The sequence below is a fragment of the Oncorhynchus kisutch genome, linkage group LG14, assembly GCF_002021735.2.
Source record: "Oncorhynchus kisutch isolate 150728-3 linkage group LG14, Okis_V2, whole genome shotgun sequence".
NCBI lineage: Eukaryota > Metazoa > Chordata > Actinopteri > Salmoniformes > Salmonidae > Oncorhynchus > Oncorhynchus kisutch.
In genome coordinates, this window is record NC_034187.2 from 45718379 (window position 1) to 45745397 (window position 27019).

Sequence of the window (27019 nt, forward strand, 5' to 3'; positions counted from 1 at the left end):
CAATAACAGACCGAACATACATAAAACAATCACGCACAAAAACCGTGGGGAAAACAGAGGGTTAAATAATGAACATGTAATTGGGGAATTGAAATCAGGTGTGTAAAACAAAGACAAAACAAATGGAAAATGAAAAGTGGCTCGAAAATGAAAAGTGGATAGTCACCGGCTAGAAGGCCGGTGATGTTGACCGCCGCATTCGGAACGCCATCGCCAATCCACTTTTCATTTTCCAGTTGTCATGTTGTGGGGGTGCTTTGCTGAAGGAGGGACTGGTGCACTTCACAAAATAGATGGCGTCATCAGGTAGGGTAATTATGTGGATATATTGAAGCAACATCTCAAGACATCAGTCTTCCAAATGGACAATGACCCCAAGCATACTTCCAAAGTTGTGGCAAAATGGCTTAAGGACAACAAAGCCCTGACCTGACCAAGGAGTGGCTATCACAAAGCCCTGACCACAATTCCATATACATTTTGTGGGCAGAACTGAAAAAATGTGTGCAATTTATTGTGGGAAGCTTGTGGAAGGCTACCCAAAACGTTTGATCCAAGTTAAACAATTTAAAGGCAATGCTGCAAAATACTAATTCAAATCAAATCAAATTTATTTATATAGCCCTTCGTACATCAGCTGATATCTCAAAGTGCTGTACAGAAACCCAGCCTAAAACCCCAAACAGCAAGCAATGCAGGTGTAGAAGCACGGTGGCTATGAAAAACTCCCTAGAAAGGCCAAAACCTAGGAAGAAACCTAGAGAGGAACCAGGCTATGTGGGGTGGCCAGTCCTCTTCTGGCTGTGCCGGGTGGAGATTATAACAGAACATGGCCAAGATGTTCAAATGTTCATAAATGACCAGCATGGTCGTATAATAATAAGGCAGAACAGTTGAAACTGGAGCAGCAGCACGGTCAGATGGACTGGGGACAGCAAGGAGTCATCATGTCAGGTAGTCCTGGGGCATGGTCCTAGGGCTCAGGTCCTCAGAGAGAGAGAAAAAAAGAGAGAATTAGAGAGAGCATATGTGGGGTGGCCAGTCCTCTTCTGGCTGTGCCGGGTGGAGATTATAACAGAACATGGCCAAGATGTTCAAATGTTCATAAGTGATCTAATTGAGTTTATATAAACTTCTGACCCACTGGGAATGTGAGTAAAGAAATAAAAGCTGAAATAAATCATTCTCTCTAATATTATTCTGACATTTCATATTCTTAAAATAAAGTGGTGATCCTAACAGACCTAAGACAGGGAATTTTTACTCTGATTAATTGTCAAAAATTGTGAAAACCTGGGTTTAAATGTATTTGGGTAAAGTGTATGTAAACGTCTGACTTCAACTGTATATACATTCTGGAAATGGAATTCTAAGCATCACTCCAGTCAGAAAAGGCTCTGCGAAGGTTTGTTTCCATTAATTTGCTATGGGCTCGCGCTAGCTTAGCCAATGTCCTTTTGACATTTTTCAGCCTTGGATGAATTTGGACTTGTTCTATTGTCCAACCTAGTCTTATCTCATGCTTGCATGGTGATTGAGTTAGCTAGTGTTACTGTACTATTTTTCAATGGTTTCTGACAGTGGCTTTAGTAGGACTTGTGGAGTTGAGGAGGATGGATACAATTTCTGTTAACTAATGTTAGCTACCTAACGTTAGCTTAACTTCAATTGAATGTAGCCAAGTTAGTGTAGCTAGCTAGCTATGTTTCTAACTTTCTTTATTTCTGTTCTTAAATGCAGGCCAGTGAATGGACAGCTTTGTAAAGATACCCTGAATGAGTGGAACCTGGCCTCTTTCATTACAAAGTTTGATGGTAAGTAAAATTTAGAAATTTCATTTTGAGAGTTGGGACAGAGCTTTGGGGGTGAAAAAACACAGATTTTCATTGACCCTGTGTAAAACATCCTTCCACATTGTCATTGATAACCAAAAGTGCAACCTTAATGGATACTTGAAAGACTTAACTTCACTGTAGACTCTTAGAACCATGCAGCCACTTTGGGACTAGATACATTACATGCACAGCTACCATAGATAGTCTGTCCTACATTTTACCATACTTGTTTTATTGGTAATTTGCACAGATGTTCTGTCACAGTGACCAACCTGACACACAACACACACATCACAGCCTGGGAGGAGCTCATGGACTCTTACGGGTAAAGTGCCTTACTCAAGGGCACAACAGCAGAAGTATACAGAGATATTGTAGCTGGTAAACTGGCTGACAGATCACTCCCTGTAGATTTCCTGCACTCCCTGCAGATTTCCCTGCAGGCAGTTCTGGGGTTAAAATATCGGCCTACCTTTCTGATCTCAAAGCTACTGCCACCCCCTTTGTGCAACCATTTGACCTAGCTTATCAACCCTTCCCTCAAAGTATTTCATTTGGAAATGTGAGTGAAACTATCCCTTAAGATCTCCCCCCTAGTGGTTAAGCCTAGCGGTTAAGATCATTGATTCGAATCCCCAGGCCAGCAAGTTGAAAAATCTGCCGTTCTGCCCTTGAGCTTTGGCAATTAAACCCAAACAACAACTGCTCCCCGGGAGCCGTGGATTTGATTAAGGCAGTCTCCCGCACTTCTCTGATTCAGAGGGGTTGGGTTAAATGTGGAAGACATGCATTCATTTTTCAGTTTAATGCATTGATTAGGTACCCTTTTACCCTCTCTTTTGCAGTGGAAGAGATGGAACATGAAACAGTCTTGCTGTTGGAGGACTCGACTATAGCCTGAAGTTAAATGCAGTGAGTATTCTGTAAAAGCCACCTTTTTATAAACGAGAGGATGTGTTTGAATTGAATTCTGGTTGCTGTGATTAACTAGCCTGGCTGAAGCGACCCACGTGACTCACAGTGCAGGGAGAGCTGTGACCACACTGGGCTGGAAAGGAGGCTGTTTGTTATTGCAATATTTGCTAATAAATTGTACGACAGGGTTTGAATGGTTCTCTCAAATGTTTTTTTGAGAACTCTCATTGTTTGGATTTGAAAATCCAACCATTGTAATAGAAGGGGGTGGCGCTCAGGGGCTGTGTGTGGCTGTGGGTGTTTGAGTGAGAAGGAACCAGAGGAGAGTAAACCAGTAAAAGCACAGGCCCCTTCATTATCGACTCATTGTGACGACGACATCAAATAAATCAGGTGGACTTCAATAGTTATGTGTTAGCCATAACTAGTGATGGAAAAGTAATTGTTTGTCTGGTTACACCATAACACAATTTTGAGTCTCACAGGCATTAGAAACAGCATTGCATGTGGATATGTTGGGAACATGTGGATCTGAGCAAGTGTGATGTCAGAGATGGTTTATGGAAAACTAATGTCGATTTTGTGATAAAAATTTTAATAAATATTTGTGTATATATATAAATATTTGTAACTTGAACAGTATACACACTGTGTATGTCAGGTTTTCATCCTTTACGTTGTGTAGGAAATAACAAAGATGATGTTAATATTTTTGTTTAGATAGGAATGTGATTTTAGTTTTCTAACGAGATCGTAGTTTTGAAGATACTTTGACCCAGTAAGTAGCCAATCCCGAGGGAGCTCAGAGAGCGTGTCAGCATGATGGAAACACCCCCATTTTACCAGAGCGTACAAAGGATGAGTTGAGAATGAATATATCAGACCAGAAGGACCCAAGGTGCAGATTAGGTCTCCATTGGTTACGACTCTGAAAATCAACACGAGGTGAGGACGACAAAGTAGCCTCTCTAACAATCAATATTATGTCTGAGTAGCTGTTCTAAGTACTATATCTAAGAAAGTGAATACTCTCTTCAAATCATCGTCTACTACGCTGCTCTCATCACCCCACTGGGGATCATCAACATGGCTGATGAGCTGTCTTCAGAGGACCCCTCTTTCTTGGAGTAAAAGTAAACACCACTCCGTTAGTCTGCTTCAGACTACAGAACAAGGCATTGAAGCCGCGGTTAACTAAGAAGAAGGACATTGTGACCTCTTGTGGACAATCAGAGCCTTCAACTTAAGAGCTCGGGAGAAGGCCAATGGAACCCTTTCCACGAAGGCCTGGGTCCAACAGAGATAAACAACAAAGGAAGACATCCAAACACGTACATACATTATTTCTTACCCCCAGCGGGTGGTGGTTCGGGGTATTATGATTACCGTGAGCGTAGTTCCAAGTGTATAAGTTTGATCAGGACCACAAGTTCAAAAACAAGCTCTTCAAGACTCTAAAACAGCTTTCAGAAGTGGGAGACTCGAAGAGATGGAGAAATGCAAGTGGAAAGACAATCTCACACAAATCATACATGCATTCAGTGTTACCAGACACGGAGCCACTGGATTTTCTCAGTTTTACCTACTATATGGCAGCTATCCACCTCTGCCAGTGGACCTGTAGGCCAACAGAATGTCTGAGGCATACAAGATCACATCGGGGAACAGTAAGCAATCCAGCGTGAGAAAGAAGAGGTACTATGATAAACAGACGAGAGGTGTATCCCTTCACCCAGGAGACAGTGTGCTTGTGCGGAATGTCAGTGAGCGAAGAGGTCCTGGGAAACTACAGTCATACTGGGAGAAGACAACTTACATTGAGAAGGAACAAGTTGGAGACAATCCTGTGTACAAGGTATGTCCCGAAACAGGTGAAGGCAGAACACAGACTTTACATCGGAACCTGCTACTTGAAGTCAATAACGTACCTGTAACTCACCTCCACAGCCAGTGAGGACAGAACCTGCTAAGGGAAAGAACAGAAAAACACTACTCAGAACAGTGACACTACGGATTCTGAAAAAGTAGAAGGTTCAGGTGTACATTACTGGTTGATGATACCTATGAGAAGAAAGGAGCAGTGAGAAGAAAGCACTTACCGTGAGAGACCTACCTTGATGCCAGTTCATGGAGAATTCAGTTGTACCCAACGATCCCTCTAAGCTGCGTGCCGGTGTGCAACTCCCCCGGGACTGCTTGTCAGAAGAAATATCAGCCCATGCAGAGAAGCATGAGATTGAACGTCACTTAACTTTCTAGAGTTTTCCCCCTTAGTTAACACTATCAACATTTCCCTTTACTGTGGGAATGGTGATCAAATCAACTCGATATTAGACCATTTCAATGCAACATACTGAACTATAAAAACTATGCAAGAGATTTTGTTGTAGGCAGAAAACATTGGAGTAGGATTCTCTTGCATTGGCAGGCACTACTTAGGCCCGCCACTGATGTGGCGTAACCAATCAGAGCTGCAGTAGGCCTATATGCAAATAGACCATTGCCACATGTGACTCTCCACCTGGATTCGATCTTATGTAGCAAAATTTGAAATTGTGTTTTTACATTAGATAAAAGTGGAGATTCAGAGCTACGAAATGGTATGTCACTAATTCTGCTTTGAAAGTTGATCAACTTGTAAATTAGCTTTTGAGAAAATCACCTTTGAATGTTTTGCTATCTAGTGAAGTGCTTTTCTTTGTCTACACCCATTCAGCATCGTTCACACCCTCTTAAGATTTATCCCCACCCATCTCGTTTCGCTCTCAGAGCGCACACCTGGCGCTCTGACCGATGATTTGTTTACCTCTGGATAACATGAAAACAGCCTAACAGCCTGACGTTTACTGACACCGACCATATTCAACGGATGTTGTACACACGTCACGTAATGTTAGCTAGTTAAACTACATTGAACAATGCCAACAATGTCACAGTGCTGGGAGCTAACCAACCATGTTCAGTATTAGCAAGCTAACATTAGGCTCTAACTAGAACAGCAAACGGCTCTGGGAAACTAATAATAATATCAGCTAGGGAGCCAGCCAGCCAACATTAGCTAGCTGTTCTCCAAAAAGTATGATCTTTGTCCCCATGTGCAATTGCAAACCGTAGTCTGGCTTTTTTATGGCGGTTTTGGAGCAGTGGCTTCTTCCTTGCGGAGGGGCCTTTCAGGTTATGTCGATATAGGACTTGTTTTACTGTGGATATAGATACTTTTGTACCTGTTTTTTTTCTGAGGTCTTGGCTGATTTCTTTTGATTTTCCCATGATGTCAAGCAAAGAGGCCCTGAGTTTGAAGGTAGGCCTTGAAATACATCCACAGGTACACCTCCAATTGACTCCAATGATGTCAATTAGCCTATCAGAAGCTTCTAAAGCCATGACATCATTTTCTGGAATTTACCAAGCTGTTTAAAGGCACAGTCAACTTAGTGTATGTAAACTTCTGACCCACTGGAATTGTGATACAGTGAATTATAAGTGAAATAATCTGTCTGTAAACAATTGTTGGAAAAATGACTTGTGTCATGCACAAAGTAGATGTTCTAACCGTCTTGCCAAAACTATAGTTTGTTAACAAGAAATTTGTTGAGTGGTTGAAAAATGAGTTTTAATGACTCCAACCTAAGTGTATGTAAACTTCCGACTTCAACTGTATATGGATCTGTGCCATTCACTTTGAAATGGAATGTGTTTATAGCATGATCGGTCGTGAATAGATGAGCTTGTTTCGAGATCAAAGCGAGAGCTGCATGTAGCCACGTGTGCACATTTGTTCATATCCTTTGCTAGTTAGTGAGTTATTGGCTCAGTTATTGATAATTTATAGTCTACAATGGGGGACTGATTGCGTCCTACAAGAGCAGAAAACATGTACATTTCGTGTAAAGAGCTTTTCTTTGTCTTAAAGGGGGCAGTGTTGTATTTTAAAACAGGCTTGCGGAAGCTAAATCGCCAATAGGCAGAGGGTAGCATAATTTGTCTGATTCACTGTAATAATGCTATGGGAATAATAATGCATTTTATTTTGAAAAGTGGTTTCTTGCAAAAAAAAACACAACAACATTTTCAGTCACCTCATTGTCTGAAAGACAAGTGTATAAACAGGTTCATTTCAAGCCCAGCATGTTTTTAAAAAATTGTCTCATGGAGTGTAGGCCTACACTGAACACCACACATTGGCTGCTACTGAAGGCTGTATGATATAACAGCTATTTCCATGTTAAAATGTTATGGGATGCATTTTTTGATGGTATGCCAATCTGATAGGCCTACATTACGATCAAATAGCCGAAATAGCCGAAATATACTCTACCACTGTCTGAAACTGTAACTTAAAGCGGATACATCTTCAGTGTTCACAGTAAACACGCACTTTTCACACGAACAGTGTGAAGAACCAGTTACTGAAGAGAGATCTATAAATTCCCCAGTAAATGCCTCACACACTGAACAAGTCAGACGATCCAGTAGGGACAGATGTTCACATACCATACCCTAGGTCAGCCTTCACTACACATCTTACAGTCACCTCAATAGGGGCTTATAATGCACCTTATTTGCAAGTATGGGGAACAACTTGCCACTTCCCACCTCCTTACCAATTCCCCACCCATGTGTACTAAAGGACCTAAAGTGTGGAAGAAAGTTAACAAGTTGTAAATATGTAGGAATGTCAGGAGCTATCTTGTTTTTGTCACACACAACATATGTTGGTCACAATTTACTGTTTTGAGAAACTTTTTGTGTTGTTTTTTTTCTTCTTCAGTTTTTCATGAACCTCCAATGGGAACAATGTTATCCAGTGTGTACCACTAGGGGGCGCTGCAGGAGCGTGAGGGTATAGAACACATAAAGTTCTTCTATAGCCAAAAAGAGGATAAAACTGCCAGAATGAAAAACAAACGTATCTCCTGTGTCTTCTTTCTCCCTGTGTGAAATGGTTAGTAATGTACGAAATATGACTTCAATTATTGAGATATCAAGTTCATCTAACTTTACTATGGTGTCTAATTTGAGTATATATATATTTTTGACCGAGTTAAGCTATGTTAGCATTTCCTCCATTGGAAGCTAATGTTCTGTTATGCTAAGCTACTGTATGTCTGGTGAATGTGAATGGTCAAATATGCTACGGTAAATTTGCCTTTTGATTTAAATAACATACTAATAACATCTTATTAAGTTATATTTTCGATCTACAGTGTCTTCAGAAAGTATTCATATCCCTTGAACTATTCCACATTTTGTTGTGACAGTATCTACACACAATACCCCATAAGGACAAATTCAAAACATGTTTTTAGATTTTATTTTAAATGTTTTGAAAATTAAATACAGGAATATCTCATTTACATAAATATTCACACCCCTGAGTGTTAGAATCACCTTTGGCAGTGATTCCAGCTGTGAGTCTCTAAGAGCTTTGCACACCTGGATTGTACAATATTTGAACAATATTCTTAAAAATATTCTTCAAGCTCTGTCAAATTGTTTGTTGATCATTGCTTGACAGCCATTTTCAAGTCTTGCCATAGATTTTCAAGCCGATGTAAGTCAAACCTGTAACTAGGCCACTCAGGAACATTCAATGTCGTCTTGGTAAGCAACTCCAGTGTATATTTGGCCTTGTGTTTAAGGTTATTGTCCTGCTGAAAGGTGAATTTGTCTCCCAGGGTATGTTGGAAAGCAGACTGAACCAGGTTTTCCTCAATGATTTTTCCTGTGCTTAGCTGTATTCCGTTTCTTTTTATCCTAAAAAAACTCCTTAGTCCTTTCCGATGAAAAGCATACCCATAACATGATGCAGCCAACACCATGCTGGAAAATATGAAGAGTTGTACTCAGTGATGTGTTGTGTTGGATTTGGCCCAAACATAACACTTGTATTCAGGACATGAATTTAATTTCTTTGCCACATTTTTTTGCAGTTTTACTTTAGTGCTTTATTGCAAACAGGATGCATGTTTTGGAATATTTTTACTCTGTACAGGCTTCCTTCTTTCCATTCTGTCATATAGGTTAGTATTGTGGAGTAACTACAATGTTTTTGATCCATCCTCAGTTTTCTCCTATCACAGCCATTAAACTGTTTTAAAGTAACCATTTGCCTCATGGTGAAATCACTGAGTGGTTTCCTTCTTCTCCGGCAACTGAGTTAGGAAGGACGCCTGTATCTTTGTAGTGGCTGGGTGTATTGATACACCATCCAAAGTGTAATTAATAACTTCAACATGCTCAAAAGGATATCCAATGTCTGCTTTTTTACTCATCTACCAATAGGTGTCCTTCTTTACGAGGCATTGGAAAACCTCCCTGGTCTTTGTGGTAGAATCTGGGTCTGAAATTCACTGCTCGACTGAGGGACCTTACAGATAATTGTATGTGGAGCGTACAGAAATTAGGTAATTCATCATGTTAAACACTATTATTGCACACAGAGTGAGTCCATGCAACTTACAGTATTGTTAATAGTATTGTCCTGAACTTTTTTAGGCTAGCCATAACAAAGGGATTGAATAGTCATTGACTCAAACATTTCAGCTTTTCATTTTTATTTAATTTGTAAAAATGTCAAAATACCACTTTGTGTGTATGCCAATGACACAAAATCTCAATTAAATACATTTTAAATTCAGGCTGTAACAGAGAAAAATTTGGAAAATGTCAATGGTTGTGATAAAGCTTGCTGACGGCACTGTATATATGTTGCACTGACTTCCTAAAGGTTACTCTGTGTTTGGGATTTAAAAGTTAATATTTGTAGAGAAAGTGTACATTTCATTGCTATGCCATAGCACTGTTCAGAGTTAGCATTACCTTTTGGTCAGAGAACAGGCGTAGGGTTTTCATTGTTTGATTTATTTGTAATGAAACAGTTTATCTGTGTAGATCTTTTGACAATAACTTTATACGGTTATATGTAACAGAACAGCCTGAAAGGTAATTACTAGTTTCTATGTATTGTATGTGAAAGGAATATTAATTGACAGATGTTATGTATTCTTTTATATTGTGAACATACTGGTCTATATGTTTGTACTTTTATGATATTAAAATTGAATTTGGTGTGAAACTTTAAAAAATTTAAACTGGAAAAAAGAGAACAATAATGCATTACTGGATATTTTAAATATGAGTGACAACTGTTTGGAGTTTCTGACAGCCACTATGTGAGCTTATTACATTATATACACTATTTCCTATGATCGTCTACGTGGAAGAACCCCTTACCTTCTAATGACTTGTGTAGTTTGTGAGCATCAGAGCAAAACTTGTCTCAGCTTTTCATAGATAACGTTTAATAGTTTGTAGACCAAAGCATCCTGACTCTAAAAACATTTTTAATCACAGAGACTAACGGTTGGTAACGGATACAGAAGAAATAGACAAATCTAATTGTACAACCCAGAAGTATGTAGTTCAAACACACAATGTTTAAAAGGGGTTAGAAGTCCTAAATCGCGATGGTGGGACTCATTGGGTTCAATCAAACTACTCTTAGATGAGTAATATACTGTAAGATAGTGACGCATTGTGGTACAGACTTTCCAGTAATTCCTGGTGCATACAGTACCTTGACTCTCGGGGGCTGTGAAATTGTGTTTAAGGGGTTGCAATTTCCAGGGAAGTCATGATGCTGACACACACATCTTGCACACATGCATGCACACACACACTGCTTGAACAGTGCCAAACTGCCAAATATCCATTTTGTAACCCGAGGCAGGGAGCTGGCGCCAGGGAACACTCAAGTCCTCTGCTCAGCAAGAGGTTTATCACTAAAGCAGCCATGGCTGCCGCACACACAGTAGCAAAAGATGGACAGATCAGTTGCTTATTGGTGTGTGTGCATGCACACCAGAGGTGCATACGCCTACACACAAACACCATCAAAAGCTAGATCAGTGGCTTATCTGTGTGTTTGTGTGTAGACATATGTACCAGTGGTGAATATTAAAATCAATGGAATAACTTTATTTACCCAATACCCATATTTCAGTGTGTTTGGGGTCACTTAGAAATGTCCTTGTTTTCCATGAAAACATACATGAAATTAGTTGCAAAATGAATAGGAAATATTGTAAGGTGCGTGACTGGCTGCAGGGAAGTCAGTCGCAGGAGAGTAGAACTGGGTAATAACCGGAGCAGTTTAATATGCATAACCAACGGCACCCAGAACAACAACATATGGGTACAAAATAACCCGTTGCGAACCAGTCAGAGTGCACAAACCCTTTTACAACAAAGAATTTCACACACAGACATGGATGGAACAGAGGGTTAAATACATGACAAGCAATGAGGGAATGTAAACCAGGTGTGTGGGAAAACAAGACAAAACAAATGGAAAATTAAAGGTGGATCGGCGATGGCTACAAGACTGGTGACGACGACCGCCGAACGACGCCCGAACAAGGAGAGGAACCGACTTCGGCGGAAGTCGTGACAAATATAGTCAAGACGTTGACGAGGTTAGAAATAATAATTGTGTCCTTCAAACATTGCTTTCATCAAAGAATCCTCCATTTGCAGCCTTGCAGACCTTTGGCATTCTAGTTGTCAGTTTGTTGAGGTAATCGGAAGAGATTTCACCCCATTCTTCCTGAAGCACCTCCCACAAGTTGGATTGGCTTGATGGGCACTTCTTACGTACCCATACGGTCAAGCTGCTCCCACAACAGCTCAAAGGGTTGAGATCCGTTGACTGCTGGCCACACCATTATAGACAGAATACCAGCTGACTGCTTCTTCCCTAAATTGTTCTTGCATAGTTTGGAGCTGTAATTTAGGTCATTGTCCTGTTGTAGGAGGAAATTGGTTCCAATTAAGCGCCGTCCACAGGGTATCGCATGGCAAAATGGAGTGATAGCCTTCCTTCTTCAAGACCCCTTTTACCCTGTACAAATCTCCCACTTTACCACCACCAAAGCACCCCCAGACCATCACATTGCCTCCACCATGTTTGGCAGATGGCGTCAAGCACTCCTTCAGCATCTTTTTACATTTTTTTCTGCATCTCACGAATGTTATTTTTTGTGATCCAAACACCTCAAACTTAGATTCGTCCAGTCTTCCTCTATCCAGTGTCTGTTTTCTTTTGCCCATCTTAATTTTTTATTGGCTAGTCTGAGATGTGTCTTTTTCTTTGCAACTCTGTCTTGAAGGGCAGCATCCCGGCGTCGCCTCTTCACGGTTGATGTTGAGACTGGTGTATTGCGGGTACTATTTAATGAAGCTGCCAGTTAAGTACTTGTGAGGCGTCGGTCTCTCAAATTAGACACATTAATGTACTTGTCCTCTTGCTCAGTTGTGCACCGGGGCCTCCCACTCCTCTTTCTATCCTGGTTAGAGCCAGTTTGCGCTGTTCTTTGAAGGGAGTAGTATACAGCGTTGTACGAGATCTTCAGTTTCTTGTCAATTTCTCGTATGGAATAGCCTTCATTTTCCAGAACAAGAATAGACTGACAAGTGTCAGAAGAATGTTCTTTGTTTCTAGCCGTTTTGAGCCTGTAAGCGAACCAACAAATGCTAATGCTCCAGATACTCAACTAGTCTAAAGAAGGACAGTTTTATTGCTTCTTTAATCAGAACAGGTGTCAGCTGTGCTAACAATTGCAAAAGGGTTTTCTAATGATCAATTATCCTTTTAAAGGGATAAACTTGGGTTAGCTAACACAACTTGCCATTGGAACACAGGCGTGATGGTTGCTGATAATGGGCCTCTATACGCCTATGTAGATATTCCATTAAAAATCTGCCATTTCCAGCTACAATAGTCCTTTACAATATTAACAATGTCTACACTGTATTTCCCATCAATTGTATGTTATTTTAATGGACAAAAAATGTGCTTTTCTTTCAAAAACAACAACATTTCTAAGTGACCCCAAACTTTTGAACGGAAGGGTATGTATATTTATTCATGTACCATCTATCTCTGAGTATGCATTGTTAATCTTTCAAGTGCTGATGTTTGGCCTTTACGATTGGCATTTAGCACTCTCCACCCATGAGGTCTCCCCTATCTCACTTGAACTCTCTCTGTGTGTGTGTGTGTGTGTGTGTGTGTGTGTGTGTGTGTGTGTGTGTGTGTGTGTGCGTGCGTGCGTCTAACCAGCCGCACTCCTATCGATCAACATGCCACATAGCAGCTGTTTCCTGTCTGCCCTTTTCTGACTCTCTTCTGTAGATCTACCAGTGCCCTGCCTTTGCCTGTCCCGAGGAACGCATTAAACACATATCAACTTTGTGAATGCTTCCTCCCTCTGCGCCCATTAAACCCAGGGCTGCCAAGAGATAATTATATTAACAAGGACATCTTTAATAATATGAGATTGAATAAAAAATTTGATGAAGGAACGAAACAGTGCTGACATTTTGGATCTCGTGATTAGGCCCTCGGTTTAGGTGATAACTGTCTCACAGGAAATGGTAGGGTAGCTGACAAAAGCCGGGAAAAAGAACATGGCACAGTAATCATCTGTAGTGGTACCAGCTTTATTATGTCATGTTACAAAACCAAAACATCAATCATTTTAATGACACATTTAAAAAACAAAAATCGGCCGTTGAGACACAAACCGTACTAGCTGCAAGCAACAAGGCAAAAAAGGACATACTTTGAGCTGCCTTTCTTGAAATGATCATAGCCTGCAATGATACGTAGGTACAAGGCCTGGAATATGTCACGTTGGGTTTCCGTCAAGGCAACCACGTGTACATTCTAAATGTGCAGAACGTACGAGTCAGCCGAACCCAAATGACACCAGACAGGTTGAACGAGGGGAATCAAATGATCACGTCTGGGAGGATGGCAGCTCTTGGCGACGCGTGCCACATTGACAGACACCACATTGCAGTTGGTGATAAACACATTTCCTTCCCTCTCCGATGAGTGACTGAATTGTTTTAAAAAGATACAGATGTTTGTCTATTTTCAAATTTGTTTACTATGATAACATAATCCTGTGGTTGAAATTTCACCCTCAAAACAACAGTTTGAGATTTTCTGTCTATGTAGATTCCACATCACAATACGTTGACAAATTACATTGAAACAAGTTTGTGCCCAGTGTGTTATGTCCCAAATGGCACCCTACCATATATATATATATAAAAGTGCAGTATGTAGAGATTAGGGTGCTATTTGGGATGCAACCAAAGAGAGATATGTTCAGCAGATTGATGCATGCTGCTCTCTCTAAAATATATAAATACCATTTTGAAATGTGAAATGACTTTGAACAGCAACTGTATCAATACCACATTTTCTTAAAACGGACAAGGTGAATCATCTTATCTGATAAAGGAAGCACAAAGACACACATTTGTTAAGCACTTCTGAATTGTGTATCTGCTGCAGGGCTAGTGGTGGGTTGCCATGGCTTCAGCCATTGATTACATACAGTGCCTTCAGAAAGTATACACACCCCTTTTTTTGTGATTAAATTGAGATTTTGTGTCACTGATCTACACACAATACCCCATAAAGTTAAGTGAAATATTGTTTGTAGAACATTTTGTAGATTAATAAAAAAAAAATGTAAAGCTGTAATGTCTTGAGTCAATAAGTATTCAACTCCTCTGTTATGGCAAGCCTAAGCTCAGGAGTAAAAATGGGCATAATAAATCACAAAAATGACATGTGTTCAATAGTGTTTAACATGATTTTTGAATGTTTACCCCTTCTCTGCACCCCACACAATCAATTATCTGTAAGGTCCTTGAATCGAGTACTGCATTTCAAGCACAGATTCAACCACAAAGACCAGGGAGGTTTTTTAGTGCCTTGCAAAGAAGGGCAACAGTTGGTCAATGTGTATAAAAAAAAAGCTGAATATCCCTTTGAGCATGGTGAAGTTATTAATTAGGCTTTGAAGGGTGTACCAATACACCCAGTCCCTACAAAGCGTCCTTCCTAACTCAGTTGCCGGAGAGGAAATAAACTGCTCAGGGATTTCACCATGAGGCCGATGGGTATTTTAAAAACAATTACAGAGTTTAATCGTTGTGATATGAGAAAAATGTGGATGGATCAACAACATTGTAGTTACTCCACAATACTAACCTAAATGACACAGTGGAAAGAATTAAGCCTGTACAGAATACAAATATTCCAAAACATGTGTCATGTTTGCAACAAGGCACTTAGGTAATAAAAAAAATGTGGCAAAGAAATTTACTTTTTTATCCTGAATTACAAGGCATTATGTTTGGGGCAAATCCAACACATCACTGAGTACCATGTTATGGGTATGCTTGTCAACGGAGAAAGGACTAGGGAGTTTTTTAGGATACAAATAAACGGAATACAGCTAAGCACAGGCTAAATTCTAGAGGAAAACCTGATTCAGTCTTCTTTTCAACAGACACTGGGAGACTAATTGACCTTTCAGCAGGACAATAACCTAAAACACAAGACCAAGACAACATTGAATGTTCCTGAGTGGCCTAGTTACAGTTTTGACATAAATCAGCTTGAAAATCTATGGCAAGACTTGAAAATGTCTTTCTAGCAATGATCAACGAACTATTAGACACAGCTTGAATGAAAAAAAAATAATAATAATGGGCAAATATTGTACAATCCAGGTGTGCAAAGTATTTTGTGTAGATCGTTGACCAAAAAGGACAATTGAAAACAAATAATTCTCACTTTGTAACACAACAAAATGTAGAAAAAGTTAAGGGGTGTGAGTACTTTCTGAAGGCACTCTGGAAGAGGAGGTTTGTGCCTCTGGTCTCCCATTCCCCTTTGCAGGAGCTTGAGAATATAAATCCATTCAACATTCTCCCACCACGAGGCAGGGGACCTTAGGCCGCCTTACCATAACAGACCTTAGCTATGGCAGCTAAAACAGAAATTGAGCTTTTCTTATTGGAAAAGTTCAGCTAGTTCCTCCATTTATATTTTGTTCTGTGCCTAAAGAACATGACCCAGGACATGCAAATTACATGACTAATCGGCTTTATTAATCAATCATTAATCAATCCAGAGAATAAACCGAATGAATCACATTTGTAATCAAAATCGTATGCCTGTTCCCGGGGAGCCAGCTGCAATGTAATTAACTCCATATAATTATGATGTTATTATTCTGTTTATTTCGTTAGTAATTCGTGACTAGTGATCCAATTCAAGGCTCTGCATGTTGTTAATCTAATGTTGTCTCCCAAAGGCCACATGAGCATCTGATTTGCTTGTGCAAGTTCTATTGGTGGAGCTCGTCAGATCCCTCAGTTTGTTTTGATTATGGAAGAGTAATAACTTTTTAAAGGGGTGGTTAAGAGTCTAACTTTGTTAAAACACACATCTGGATGCCATCCCTGACGTGGGCCTATGACAGGAGGTGGGGTTCCAGAAAGGGTTGGGCGGATAAAGGCTGACGGATGGATGAGTCAGGCGCAAATTTACAGAAGTGTTAACACACGCATACACACAAATGCACAAACGTACACACACCCACTGGCGCACACACACGCGCTGGCACATTAATACACGTCTGTCAGTCTCAATCAGGATCTTCCGCAGTACTGATTAACGCGAATACATGAACAATAGGTATAATAGGTACATGGTAGGATTCCCTGTAAACATCATGTATTTTCGGTGCCATCTCTTTGACACTGACACACACACGTGCACACGGGAACGACAGATTTAGAACTGCACACTGAACATCATAATCTCCTTGTCAGCTTCGGGTGCATTAATACATCAATGAGATCTGAACACACATCATGATAAATACTCAGGCTGTCATTTCATCACAAAGAAACCTCAAGAATACAGAGGACACCTCCTTTATCTTCTTACGATTCCATCACCACATACATTTTTGCATGCTACCCAACTTCAAATAACCAACACCTGGTTCCAAGTTCATAGTGCCACTCAACCATGTGACAAAAGAAGGATAAAAAATCAGTGTGTCAAAAATAAATGTCATTCTCGAGCTCTTGCCCTTTGGCTTTTCGAGGTGAGCACCCAGTGGGAGGAAAGGTGAACAGATCATAGCTGCAGGGAGCAGGGATAGTGTGTGTGTGAATCCAGCTTGCATCACATGGATGAAGTCTCTGAATGTTCAATTCATGATACGCAATTCCCCAAACCACAAGGATGTCATATGATAGTGGAAGGAACATCTCAATACAAAGAAACTTCCCTGGGAGTCCCGGGGCATGCTAAAAGGGCATGGCGCCAACAAAGCAAGCCTCTGGAACATGATCAACTCATATAAAATACAGTCCTTATCTGATTTAGTCCCTTCAGTGTTGTGAATCCTATGTTGCTGTCCTTGTAGTGGCCTCTGGTTTGCGAGTCCATGCTGTAAGAACATATAACGTGTAGTGCTTTTAAGAACATGACCCGTAATGCAACCCCACTCTCCTTAGAGTTCGAGTCCAACTGTCCGTCTGCTGCTGGCCTCCGGAGTTCCAATTTGAGCCTCTCAGAGCTTGTTCTAAAACAAGAACGCTGCAGCCTACGTTTGCAGGAATGTGTAGGTTGCTGCTCCGCTTGTCCAGCTGTTGCCCCTAAGTAGCTCAACACCTCTCCCACCGCCATAGAACCGGACCACTGGGCAGGCCGGGACATGTGGGCAGCAGCTCTATTCTGAGTGGCTACTCCCTTCGGAGGCAATTACAAGGCCCCAATCAGGTCCAATACATCAGCGGGTCAAACCATCTGCGTGGACATGGGGGGTGGGTGAACTCAGAAGGAAGCACTGGGATGGCACAGCTCCAGCTGGGTGGGCGTGTCCTTCCCCAGGGAAGACTTGAAGAAGGACTACCTGGAGCGCAGGAGGGGCACCTTGCACAACGCTCCCCAGAAGAAGCGCAGCACTGACGGGCTGAGGAAGATGAACACCCAGGGGTCCACGATGGAGTTGGTGGAGAGAAAGAGGAGGGCGATGAGGTCCGTCTTGTGGCTCTCTTTCCGCTGGCCCACGGAGTTTATGTACACACGGATCTAAGAGACAAGAGAGGAAGAAAAGACACTGAATAGCAAGTCCTAATGTCTTACCGCGGGATGTCTAAGTGCGGTATCCGTGCCTGAGGCTTGTTTAACGGGTAACGCCAACATCTGCAGCACATACAGTATTCCTCCACCCCTCCCCAGCGTGGGTACGAATCCCAGCCCCACTACTATTCTTCATTCCCCCTCTCTGTTGTTCCCCACTCATTTCCTCCTATCCCTCTCTGAATAAAATGAAAAAACCCCCAACATAAAAAGTGTCACCGCTGTCACCATACATTTTTTATTTTATTTCACCTTTATTTAACCAGGTAGGCAAGTTGAGAACAAGTTCTCATTTACAATTGCGACCTGGCCAAGATAAAGCAAAGCAGTTCGACACATACAATGACACAGAGTTACACATGGAGTAAAACAAGAATACAGTCAATAATACAGAAGAAACAAGTCTATATACGATGTGAGCAAGTGAGGTGAGATAAGGGAGGTAAAGGCAAAAAAAGGCCATGGTGGCAAAGTAAATACAATATAGCAAGTAAAACACTGGAATGGTAGATTTGCAGTGGAAGAATGTGCAAAGTAGAAATAAAAATAATGGGGTGCAAAGGAGCAAAACAAATAAATAAATCAAATAAATAAAGTAGGGAAAGAGGTAGTTGTTTGGGCTAAATTATAGGTGGGCTATGTACAGGTGCAGTAATTTGTGAGCTGCTATGACAGCTGGTGCTTAAAGGTAGTGAGGGAGATAAGTGTTTCCAGTTTCAGAGATTTTTGTAGTTCGTTCCAGTCATTGGCAGCAGAGAACTGTAAGGAGAGGCGGCCAAAGAAAGAATTGGTTTTGGGGGTGACCAGAGAGATTTACCTGCTGGAGCGCGTGCTACACGTGGGTGATGCTATGGTGACCAGCGAGCTGAGATAAGGGGGGAATTTACCTAGCAGGGTCTTGTAGATGACATGGAGCCAGTGGGTTTGGCGACGAGTATGAAGCGAGGGCCAGCCAACGAGCGTGTACAGGTCGCAATGGTGGGTAGTATATGGGGCTTTGGTGACAAAACGGATGGCACTGTGATAGACTGCAACCATTTGTTGAGTAGGGTATTGGAAGCTATTTTGTAAATGACATCGCTGAAGTCGAGGATTGGTAGGATGGTCAGTTTTACAAGTGTATGTTTGGCAGCATGGGTGAAGGATGCTTTGTTGCGAAATAGGAAGCCAATTCTAGATTTAACTTTGGATTGGAGATGTTTGATGTGGGTCTGGAAGGAGAGTTTACAGTCTAACCAGACACCTAGGTATTTGTAGTTGTCCACGTATTCTAAGTCAGAGCCGTCCAGAGTAGTGATGTTGGACAGGCAGGCAGGTGCAGGCAGCGATCGGTTGAAGAGCATGCATTTAGTTTTACTTGTATTTAAGAGCAATTGGAGGCCACGGAAGGAGAGTTGTATGGCATTGATGCTTGCCTGGAGGGTTGTTAACACAGTGTCCAAAGAAGGGCCAGCAGTATACAGAATGGTGTTGTCTGCGTAGAGGTGGATCAGAGACTCACCAGCAGCAAGAGCGACATCATTGATGTATACAGAGAAGAGAGTCGGTCCAAGAATTGAACCCTGTGGCACCCCCATAGAGACTGCCAGGGGTCCGGACAGCAGACCCTCCGATTTGACACACTGAACTCTATCAGAGAAGTAGTTGGTGAACCAGGCGAGGCAATCATTTGAGAAACCAAACCAAACCAAACAATAACTGGCAAGGCTTAAAAGAGCATATTTTTTAAGCTCTCGCAAACATCCTGTTTATCTCATTCTCCCAAAAGTAAAGCAGACCAGAATGTACTCCTTGCTGGTACCTAACCAGCCAAACCACATTCTTTGTATCCTCTGTTTGTTTTGAAACCCTCAAACACAGGATCGGCAATGGGTGAAGTTGGCAAGGGCCAACTTCATTTTAGGAGATCAGCTTCAATGTCAGATTATCGGAAACAGATCGTCTTTAGTGAAACAAAAGCTTCAGAAGAGGAAGCTAATTATGGAGTAATGCTCTCAAATAAACAAAAAGGGAAGGCTGTAAAGTAATAAATAAATAAATATATAAACACATTTTGGCAGGACCTCAGAGAATAGCAGCATGGGAACCTTGGTTGTGTCCTCTCGAACACCACCCTTCACTTGCTCATAAAAAGTGATCCCCTACAACACACTACTGGGCCCATGGCGTTGCAAGGGTCACAGCAATGATTGACTGTGAGTGAGAAAACGTACCAACACGACCACGCACAGGCGGTATGTAACCCTATACTCAAGAGTACTGTAATTTAGATGATTTAAGATGGCCTTAAACTTGAGAAATTGTTTATTTTCCTAAAATAGCCTCACATTTTTATATATTAATTGGACCAAAGAAGATGGAAATATGCAATCCTACCTATGGAGAACATTCAAATAATATAATAATATGGATCTTTACTGTAACTGTGCCCTGATTAAAATGCCAATATGTAACTTTTTGGGCGACTCGACCAAATTCACATAGTAATGTAAGTTATAGATTCGTCATTCTACTTGAAAGCAGAGTATAAGAATAATGATGATCCATGCTTCTTTGAAAACATACTGTAAATACTGAATAACAATATAAATGCAACATGCAAACATTTCTGTGATTTTACTCAGTTCATATAAGGAAATCAGTGAATTTAAGTAAAATCATTAGGCCCTAATCTATGGATTTCATATGATTGGGCAGGGGTGCAGTCACACGTGGGCCTGGGAGGGCACAGGCCCATCCATTTGGAAGCCAGGTCCACCCACTGGGGAGCAAGGCCCAGCCAATCAGAATGTATTTTTCCCCACAAAAGGGCTTTATTACAGACAGAAATACTCCTAAGTTTCATCAGCTGTCTGGGTGGCTGGTCTCAGATGAACCCGTAGGTGAAGAAGCTAGATGTGGAGGTCCTGGGCTGGCGTGGTTACATGTGGTCTGCGGTCGTAAGGTTGGTTGGACAAACTACCAATTCTCTAAAACAGGCGGCTTACGTTAGAGAAATGCACATTAAATTCTCTGGCAGCAGCTCTGGTGGACATTCCTACAGTCAGCATACCAATTGCACCCTCCCTCAAAACTTGGGACATCTGTGGCATTGTGTTGTGTTGTGTGACAAACCTACACATTTTAGAGTGGCCTTTTATTGTCCCCAATGCAAGGTACACCTGTGTAATGATAATGCTGTTTATGATAATCAGCTTCTTTATTTGCCACACCTGTCAGGTGGATGGATTATCTTGGCAAAGAAGAAACGCTCACTAACAGGGATTTAAACACATTTCTGCACAAAATGTTTGAGAAATAAGCTTTTAGTGCGTATGGAAAATTTCTGGAATCTTTTATTTCAGCTCATGAAACATGGGAACAAAACTTTACATGTTGCGTTTACATTTTTGTTCAGTATATAATCATTTATCAAGCCTAAAAGCAACACAAGACTTTATTATTATGGTGGGAGATTATAATACGGTTTTAAATACATCAATAGACCGTAAAGGAAAGGAAAGGAAATCACGAATATCGTGGATATATGGAGGCTTAAATATCATGACCTAGTGAGATAGACAGTTGAAGTTGGACGTTTACATACACCTTAGTCAAATACATTTAAACTCAGTTTTTCAAAACTTCTGATATTTAATCCTTGAAAAATTTCCCTGTCTTAGGTCAGTTAGGATCATCACTTTATTTTAAGAACGTGAAATGTCAGAATAATAGTAGAGAGAATGATTTATTTCAGCTTTTATTTCTTTCATCACATTTCCAGTGGTTCAGAAGTTTACATACACTCAATTAGTATTTGGTAGCATTGCCTATACATTGTTTAACTTGGGTCAAACGTTTCGGGTAGTCTTCCACGAGCTTCCCACAATAAGTTGGGTGAATATTGGACATTCCTCCTTACAGAGCTGCTGTACCTGATTCAGGTTTGTAGGCCTCCTTGCTCGCACACGCATTTTCAGTTCTGCCCACAAATGTTCTATGGGATTGAGGTCAATGCTTTGCGATGGCCACTCTAATACCTTGACTTTGTTGTCCTTAAGCCATTTTGCCACACCTTTGGAAGTATGCTTGGGGTCACTGTCTATTTGGAAGAACCATTTTGTTTCATCAGAACTGAGGACATTTCTCCAAAAAGTACGATCTTTGTCCCCATGAGCAGTTGCAAAAAAAGGCAATTTTACTCGGATTAAATGTCAGGAATTTTGAAAAACTGAGTTTAAATATATTTGGCTAAGGTGTATGTAAACTTCCTACTTCAACTGTAGGTACAGCAGATTCCATTATTGTATGGGACACTTTTAAAATGTTCCTTTAGAGGCCATGTAATTCAGTGGTCATCTTTAAAACAAAATCAATTTAGGTCAAGAGAATTCACAATACCAAATAGAGGAACTAATAGTACAGATAGATACCAATAAAAACTGTACCATAGAGGCACATAATACTTTGGAGGAAAAACAAAAAGAAATGAAGGAACTTATTCAAGTAAGATCAAGTGTAATATAAACTCAGCAAAAAAATAAACATCCTCTCACTGTCAACTGCGTTTATTTTCAGCAAACTGTGTAAAAATCTGCAAATGTGTAAATATTTGTATGAACATATCAATATTCAACAACTGAGACATAAACTGAACAAGTTCCACAGACATGCGACTAACAGAAATGGAATAATGTGTCCCTGAACAAAGGGGGGGTCAAAATCAAAAGTAATAGTCAGTATCTGGTGTGGCCACCAGCTGCATTGAGTACTGCAGTGCATCTCCTCCTCATGGACTGCAATGGATTTTTCAGTTCTTGCTGTGAGATGTTACCCCACTCTTCCAACAAGGCACCTGCAAGTTCCCTGAGATTTCTAGGGGGGGAATGGCCCTAGCTCTCACCCCCCGATCCAATAGGTCCCAGACGTGCTCAATGGGATTGAGATCCGGGCTGTTCACTGGCCAGGGCAGAACACTGACATTCCTGTCTTGCAGGAAATCACGCATAGAACGAGCAGTATGGCTGGTGGCATTGTCATGCTGGAGGGTCATGTCAGGATGAGCCTGAAGGAAGGGTACCACATGAGGGAGGAGGATGTTTTCCCTGTAACGCACAGCGTTGAGATTGCCTGCAGTGACAACAAACTCAGTCCGATGATGCTGTGACACACAGCGTCAGATGACGGACCCTCCACCACCAAATCGATCCCGCTCCAGAGTACAGGCCTCAGGGTGTAATGCTTATTCCTTCGACGATAAACGTGAATCCGACTATCACCCCATGGTGAGACAAAACCGTGACTCGTCAGTGAAGAGCACTTTTTGCCAGTCCTGTCTGGTCCAGCGACGGTGGGTTTGTGCCCATAGGCCACGTTGTTGCCGGTGATGTCTGGTGAGGACCTGCATTACAACAAGCCTACAAGCCCTCAGTCCAGCCTCTCTCAGCCTATTGTGGACAGTCTGATCACTGATGGAGGGATTGTGCGTTCCTGGTGTAACTTGGGCAGTTGCCATCCTGTACCTGTCCCGCAGGTGTGATGTTCGGATGTACCCATCCTGTGCAGGTGTTGTTACACTTGTTCTGCCATTGCGAGGACGATCAGCTGTCCGTCCTGTCTCCCTGCAGTGCTGTCTTAGGCATCTCACAGCACAGACATTGCAATGTATTTCCCTGTCCACATCTGCAGTACTCATGCCTCCTTGCAGCATGCCTAAGGCATGTTCACGCAGAGGAGCAGGGACCTTGGGAATCTTTCTTTTGGTGTTTTTCAGAGTCAGTAGAAAGGCCTCCTAAGATTTCATAACAGTGACATGAATTGCCTGTCTGTCAGCTGTTAGTGTCTTAACAACCGTTCCACAAGCAGTCATGGTATATGCTGCAGTTTGGGCCGCCTGACTCATTGCGAACTGTGTGAAGTCCATTTATTCCTAACAAAGGCCATAATTAATTTACCAGAATTGAACATAATTATGACATAACATTGAAGGTTGTACAATGTAACAGCAATATTTAGACTTAGGGATGCCATACGTTAGACAAAATACGAAATCGTTCCGTATTTCACTGAAAGAATAAACGTTTTATTTTCGAAATGATTGTTTACGGATTTGATCATATTAATAACCTAAGGCTCGTATTTCTGTGTGTTATTATGTTATAATTAAGTCTATGATTTGATAGAGCAGTCTGACTGAGCAGCAGCAGGCTCGTAAGCATTCAATTAAACTGCACTTTAATGAGTTTGCCAGCAGCTCTTCGCAACGCTGTTTATGACTTCAAGCCTATCAACTCCCGAGATTAGGCTGGTGTAACCGATGTGAAATGGCTAGCTAGTTAGCGGGGTGCGTGCTAATAGCATATCAAACATCACTCGCTCTGAGACTTGGAGTAGTTGTTCCCCTTGCTCTGCAAGGGCTGCGGCTTTTGTGGAGCGATGGATAACGATGCATCGAGGGTGGTTGTTGTCAATGTGTTCCTGGTTCGAGCCCAGGTAGGCGCAAGGAGAGGGACAGAAGCTATATGGTTACACTGGCAATACTAAAGTGCCTATAAGAACATCCAATAGTCAAAGGTATATGGTCAAAGGTATATTTTTACACTTCCGGTGCCTCGCCTTTTTATACATGTTATTTATTACATTGGTACCCAGGTAATCGTAGGTTTTATTACATACAGTCGGGAGGAACTACTGGATATAAGAGCAATGTCATCTCACCATCATTACGACTTGGAATACGACTTTCCCGAAGCGGATCCCACAGCAGTCACATCGTGCACCACTCCCAAGCATACTACTCGCCAAAATGTCCAGTCTCTTGACAACAAGGTTGATGAAATCCAAGCACGGGTATCATTCCAGAGAGACATAAGAGACTAACGTTCTTTGCTTCACGGAAACATGGCTCACTCGAGACACGCTATGGAGTCGGTACAGCCAGCTGGTTTCTTCACGCATCGCGCAGACAGAAACAAGCATCTTTCTGGTAAGAAGAGGGGCGGGGGGTATGCCTTATGATTAACGAGACGTGGTGTGATCATAACAAAACACAGGAACTCAAGTCCTTCTGTTCACCTGACTTAAATTCCTCACAATCAAATGTCGACCGCATTATCTACCAAGAGAATTCTCTTCGATTATAATCACAGCATATATTCCCCCCCAAGCAGACACATCGATGGCCCTGAACGAACTTTATTTGACTCTATGTAAACTGGAAACCACGTATCCTGAGGCTGCATTCATTGTAGCTGGCGATTTTGACAAGGCTAATCTGAAAACAAGACTCCCTAAATTCTATCAGCACATAGATTGTGCTACCAGGGCTGGTAAAACCCTGGATCATTGTTATTTTAACTTCTGCGACGTATATAAGGCCCTCCCCCGTCCTCCTTTCGGAAAAGCTGACCATGACTCCATTTGGTTGCTTCCAGCCTATAGACAGAAACAAAAACAGGAAGCTCCCACTCTCAGGTCTGCTCAACGCTGGTCCGACCAATCTGATTCCACGCTTCAAGATTGCTTCGATCACGTGGATTGGGCTATGTTCCGCATTGCATCAAACAACAACATTGGCGAATACGCTGATTCGGTGAGCGAGTTTATTAGCAAGTGTATTGCCGATGTCGTACCCACAGCAACTATTAAAACATTCCCCAACCAGAAATCGTGGATTGATGGCAGCATTCGAGCGAAACTGAAAGTGCGAACCACTGCTTTTAACCAGGGCAAGGTGACCGGAAACATGACCGAATACAAACAGTGTAGCTATTCACTATTCACTCATGGCAATCAAACAAGCTAAGCGTCAGTATAGAGACAAAGTAGAGTCGCAATTCAACGGCTCAGACACAAGAGGTATGTGGCAGGGTCTACAGTCAATCATGGATTACAAAAAGAAAACCAGCTCCGTCGCGGACCAGGATATCTTGCTCCCAGACAGACTAAACTATTTCTTTGCTCGCTTTGAGGACAATACAGTGCCACTGACACGGCCAGATTCCAAAACCTGCAGACTCTCCTTCACTGCAGCCGACGTGAGTAAAACATTTAAACGTGTTAACCCTCGCAAGGCTGCAGGCCCAGATGGCATCCCCAGCCGCGTCCTCAGAGCATGCACAGACCAGCTGGCTGGTGGTGACATATTCAATCAATCCTTATCCCAGTCTGCTGTTCCCACATGCTTCAAGAGGGCCACCATTGTTCCTGTTCCCAAGAAAGCTAAGGTAACTCACTTCCGTCATCATGAAGTGCTTTGAGAGACTAGTCAAGGACCATATCACCTCCACCCTACCTGACACCCTAGACCCACTCCAATTTGTTACTGCCCCAATAGGTCCACAGATGACGCATTCGCAACCACACTGCTCACTGCCCTAACCCATCTGGACAAGAGGAATACCTATGTGAGAATGCTGTTCATCGACTACAGCTCGGCATTCAACACCATAGCACCCTCCAAACTCGTCATCAAGCTCGAGACCCTGGGTTTCAACCCCGCCCTGTGCAACTGGGTACAGGACTTCCTGACAGGCCGCCCCCAGGTGGTGAGGGTAGGTAACAACATCTTCACTCCGCTGATCCTCAACACTGGGGCCCCACAATGGTGCGTTCTGAGCCCTCTCCTGTACTCCCTGTTCACCCACGACTGCGTGGCCATGCACGCCTCCAACTCAATCATCAAGTTTGCAGACGACACTACAGTGGTAGGCTTGATTACCAACAACGACGAGACGGCCTACAGGGAGGAGGTGAGGGCCTTCGGATTGTGGTGTCAGGAAAATAACCTCACACTCAACGTCAAAAAAACAAAGGAGATGATTGTGGACTTCAGGAAACAGCAGAGGGAGTACCCCCCTATCCACATCGACGGGACAGTAGTGGAGAGGGTAGTAAGTTTTAAGTTCCTTGGCGTACACATCACGGTCAAACTGAATTGGTCCACCAACACAGACAGCGTGGTGAAGAAGGCGCAACAGCGCCTCTTCAACCTCAGGAGGCTGAAGAAATTTGGCTTGGCACCTAAAACTTTCACAAACTTTTACAGATGCACAATTGAGAGCATCTTGTCAGGCTGTATCACCGCCTGGTATGGCAACTGCACCGCCCGCAACCGCAGGGCTCTCCAGGGGGTGGTGCGGACTGCACAACGCATCACCGGGGGCAAATTACCTGCCATCCAGTACACCTACAGCACCCGATGTCACATGAGGGCCAAAAAGATCATCAAGGACAACAACCACCCGAGCCACTGCCTGTTCAC

General features: G+C 42.1%; 1 protein-coding gene across 1 annotated transcript in view; it reads right to left on the minus strand.

Annotated features, from left to right (window-relative positions):
• Nucleotides 1–13232: 13232 nt before the first annotated feature.
• Nucleotides 13233–27019, minus strand: part of ptger2a (prostaglandin E receptor 2a (subtype EP2)) — a 28123-nt gene continuing 14336 nt past the window's right edge. The window contains exon 2 of the mRNA XM_020500809.2: nucleotides 13233–17727. Coding sequence (XP_020356398.1) covers nucleotides 17545–17727 — 183 coding nt within the window. The 3' untranslated portion in view covers nucleotides 13233–17544. The remainder of the gene's footprint in view (nucleotides 17728–27019) is intronic.